Source organism: Physeter macrocephalus, chromosome 19, assembly GCF_002837175.3.
Source record: "Physeter macrocephalus isolate SW-GA chromosome 19, ASM283717v5, whole genome shotgun sequence".
NCBI lineage: Eukaryota > Metazoa > Chordata > Mammalia > Artiodactyla > Physeteridae > Physeter > Physeter macrocephalus.
The window spans coordinates 594,336-596,531 of NC_041232.1; the positions used below are offsets into that span (position 1 = coordinate 594,336).

Sequence of the window (2,196 nt, forward strand, 5' to 3'; positions counted from 1 at the left end):
GAACCCGTGTCCCCTGCATCGGCAGGCAGACTCTCAACCACTGCGCCACCAGGGAAGCTCCTCTGGTTTCTTATACTGTCAGGCTTTTGAAGCATATAATTTTGATTACTCTTATTTATCAGGTGGATGTTTCCTATAGAGGAAATTTGCAAGTTAGAAAAAACCACAGTGGACTGATAGAATCTCTGTTTAAAAGCTTTGTTAGGCTAAACTCTGAACCAAGTCTCCAACTATTATTAGCACTGAAAGAGGTCAACTTTATCCAGTTGCATTTTTCTTTATAAGTAAAATGTTAGAAGAATTTGACTCTAGAAGGGCTGCAATCCTAAATATAGAGTATCTTCTAAACGTTAAAAGTGCTAGAATTGAACTTTTTTTTGGCTGCGCTGCACAGCATGCGGGATCTTAGTTCCCCGGCCAGGGATCAAACCCATGCCCCCTGAAGTGGAAGAGTGGAGTCCTAACCACTGGACCACCAGAGAATTCCCTAGAATTTAACTTTTTAAATGTTAAATTGAATAGCTTTCTCCTTTTGTTGGAGTAAATCTGTATTCTGTTTCTTCAAGTGACTAAACTCAGCTCTTTTCATTTTTTGCTTTTTTAATTCCTCAGACACATAGTGGATCTGTGTGGCGTGTGACATGGGCCCATCCTGAATTTGGACAGGTTTTGGCTTCCTGTTCTTTTGACCGAACAGCTGCTGTCTGGGAAGAAATAGTAGGAGAATCAAATGATAAACTGCGTGGACAGAGCCATTGGGTGAGACATTTGTTAGCGGTGGGTTGGTGGGTGGGGGACATGAGCACCCGAGGAGCAGTGGTCTTTCCAAAAACACTTCGGGGTGGTAAGATTTTCAGTCCCACCCGCCCTGACCTCCAGGGAGGAGAGAGGCGCTGGGGATTGATGTAGTCACCAGTAGCCAATGAGGTAGTCATTCACGCCTGTGTAATGATGTCTCCATAAAACCCCTAAAGCAGCTGTCCTCAGCCTTTTTGGCACCAGGGACCCATTTCGTGGAAGACAGTTTTTCCACAGGGAGGACAAAGGGGGATGGTTTTGGGATGATTCAAGCGTATTACATTTATTGTGCACTTTATCTCTGCCTACTTTCCTTAGCATGTTTTTGAGGTTCATCGATGTTGTGGCATGTGTCAGTGGTTCGATCCTTTGTAATGCTGAGTAGTATTCCCTTGTATAGATAAAGCCACATTATATTTATTCATTCACTATTTGATGGACAATTTGATTGTTTTTAGTTTTTGGCGTTTATGAATAATGCTATTAAGAACATGCCATACAAGTCTTTGTGTGGACAAACATTTTTGATTCTCTTAGATATGTAGGAATAGAATTGCTGGGCTGTGTATGTTTTAACTTTATTGAAAACTGCCAGACTATTTTCCAGAGTGCCTGCACCATTTTATATTCCACCAGCAATGTATGAGGGTTCCAGTCTGTCTTTTTGATTATAGCCATCTTAGTGGGTGTGAAGTGGTGTCTCACTGGGTTTCAATTTGTATGCCCTTAATGATTAATTATGTTGATAGTGTTTTCATGTGCGTGTTTGCCATTCATTTATCTTCTTTGGTGAATTGTCTATTCAAATCTTTTGTCCTCTCCCCTTTTTTTAAATTGAGGTGAGAGTCACACAACATAAAATTAGCCATTTCAAGTAAACAAATAAATGTGAATGCATGTATTATATTCACAATGTTGTACAATTACTACCTCTGTCTAGTTCCAAAACTTATTTTTATCACTCCAAAAGGAGACTCTTATTTCTTGCTTTTTAGTTTAACAACATGTTTCATAAGTACTTTGGTTTGTTTTTAAACATAACTATAGCAACAAAACATAAATATAACAACAAATATACCCTATTTTGTTTAGCTGATGGATATTTAAGTTGTTTCCTTTTTATTGTGATGAACACCTTTGTGCAATCCTTATTCTTTAGTTAGATTGTGCTTTACTGGGAATCTAACATTTAGCAGAATCTCAGTGCCCTAGTGCATCTTTTACTTAATAGCCCGTAAAGTTAAGAAAGGTGAAATGAAAAAGACTGGACAGAACAAAGGATAAAAAATAAGGGTGCAGGGACTTCACTGGTGGTCCAGTGGTTAAGACTCCGCACTTCCACTGCAGGGGGCATGGGTTCAATCTCTGGTCGGGGAACGAAGATCCTGCATGCCGCAT

At 39.8% G+C, this 2,196-nt stretch overlaps 1 protein-coding gene across 1 annotated transcript in view; it reads left to right on the forward strand.

Moving 5' to 3' along the window:
* The window catches only part of SEH1L (SEH1 like nucleoporin), a 32,087-nt gene that overhangs the window by 5,961 nt on the left and 23,930 nt on the right, over positions 1-2,196 (forward strand). Inside the window, exon 3 of the mRNA XM_024120829.3 lies at positions 613-759. Coding sequence (XP_023976597.1) covers positions 613-759 — 147 coding nt within the window. The remainder of the gene's footprint in view (positions 1-612; positions 760-2,196) is intronic.